The sequence below is a fragment of the Entamoeba dispar genome, genomic scaffold (assembly GCF_000209125.1).
Source record: "Entamoeba dispar SAW760 scf_1105229464019 genomic scaffold, whole genome shotgun sequence".
NCBI classification, from domain to species: domain Eukaryota; phylum Evosea; order Mastigamoebida; family Endamoebidae; genus Entamoeba; species Entamoeba dispar.
This window is the reverse complement of record NW_001855983.1, coordinates 1-1886: the sequence shown is the minus strand read 5'-3', so window position 1 is coordinate 1886 and position 1886 is coordinate 1. Positions and strand designations below refer to the sequence as shown.

Genomic DNA, 1886 nt, shown 5'->3' with positions numbered 1-1886 from the left:
ATAAATTGATAAACTCTAAATGCTTCATCTGAATTCCATCCACTATCAATTTTAGATTTTTGTTTTGAGAACGTAGCAACACAAACTTGTTCTGTAAGAATAAATAGAGATATATTTTTATTTTGCATTGCTTCAATTATTTTATTTCTAACATCTTTTGTTTCATTTCTTGAAGTGTTTTTTGAGTTATAATAGAATAACTCTTGTGGCCGTTTATTTTCAATCATTTCGTTTACTTTTTTCATATAAGTAGGTGCTATTTCTCTAAAAGAACTTTTTAATGGACTATTTGGAGAAACTTTCAATAGTTCATCTGATATCACTGGAGCAATCTGGTCATTTTCTTTAATCCATTTTTCTTCAATACTGCTATCTTGCTCATCAATTTTTCCTTCACCATCTTCTTCAGACATGCCTTTCTGGTTAATACTACTTTGATTACTACCAATATCACTATCATAACCACTACCAACACCACCACTACTACCAACACCACCACTACTACCAACACTACCACTATCACTGTACTGTTCTGTGCTATAAGGAGAACTTGGATTTACCACATCTTCTTTGGTATGAACTTTTTGATCCTTGTGTGGTTTTGTACTGTCAGTTGTTTGAAGTCTACCTTTTGTTTGGTTAATGTCTGGGTTTGAATTAACTAATCCTTTAGACTCTATCTTTTTCACATAAGAGGTTATGTGTAAAAGACTTGCCAATACACGTTCCAATATAGAACAGGTAACAATCTCACTTCGGGTAACGAAATTGTTTGCAAAATATCCCAACAATTTTTGGATTTCACAGATATCATTTTTAATGATGCTTGGTGTTATTTCTTCTTCAAAATCATTTTCTTGATTGAAGAATGGTGTTTGTTTTGTTTCTTGGTTATCTCCGCTGAAAGAATTGTTTTCCATATTTTGGTACTGAGTTTGACTATATAAATTATTCATTGGATTTGTATTGTTTCTGTACTGTTGATTTTCATAGTTTTGTTGGGTATCTTCATAGAATGGTTGATTTCCATATCCATTTGGTATGCCACCATTGAAAGAATTTATACTTTCATTGATACTGGATGAGAAAGGAACTCTTTGCATTAATAATCGAATGACGATTATGAAGTCTTTAAATATAAAACTTTCATTTTACAAAAAATAAAAAATAGTGAGAAAAAATAAAAATACAAAAAAAAAAAAGAAAAAAGTGAGGATGAAATGACTTTAGGTAAAAATTATTCTAAAAATAAGTATTCTTGAAAAAAGGTTCAGAGTAACTTTAAAAAAAAGAAAATAATATTTTTATTATAAAGAAATAATAAAATTGAAAAAAACAACGTCATCTAAACGTGTCATTTAAAAAGGATAAAACAATTAAGGTATATTCCCGATTTAATAAAGTAGAAAAAGAATATGGATAAACTTCAAAGTATGAACGACTGAAAATGGTAGCATTTTAAAATGAAAGAGAAGTAAAAAAAGTGGATTTTAAGCGATTAAGTTGGAAAAAAGAAAGAAATTGGCAAATTTCAAGGAATTTCAACTCACCAATTACAACCAAAATAAACTTTTACTTTTGAGGGATTTAAGAACTTGTCATAGTCTAACTAAGAATTCAATTATTCATTTATGTCAGACAATTCAGAACACTCTCAATCTAGTTCACAATCAACAAAATCAACGATGTCATCATCTTCAAGTGTAAGGTCAAATGAAAAAGAAAAACAACAACAAGTAGAAACACCAGTTTCTCAAGAGCCAACACCATCTCCAAGACCTGTTGTTGTAGAAGAAAAACCAGAAACACCAATTGCACAACCAGCCGAATTAACTGTTGAAGAAATTGGAGGATCACCTTCTGCTTCTAGTTCACCAGATATACCA

The 1886-nt window shown here is 29.9% G+C and overlaps 1 protein-coding gene across 1 annotated transcript, besides 3 other annotated features; it reads right to left on the bottom strand.

The window, feature by feature from the left end:
- Positions 1–24: 24 nt before the first annotated feature.
- Positions 25–1103, bottom strand: EDI_320360 (uncharacterized protein; the record flags this gene model as incomplete). The annotated part of the gene is made up of 2 exons (XM_001741736.1): positions 25–42; positions 87–1103. The coding sequence occupies 2 exons, from the start codon at positions 1101–1103 to the stop codon at positions 25–27; spliced, it is 1035 nt and encodes a 344-aa protein (XP_001741788.1).
- Positions 462–523: a microsatellite.
- A 52-nt stretch (positions 1104–1155) lies between the features above and the next one.
- Positions 1156–1209: a microsatellite.
- Positions 1210–1280: 71 nt separating this feature from the next.
- Positions 1281–1336: a sequence feature (AT_rich).
- The last annotated feature ends 550 nt before the right edge of the window (positions 1337–1886 follow it).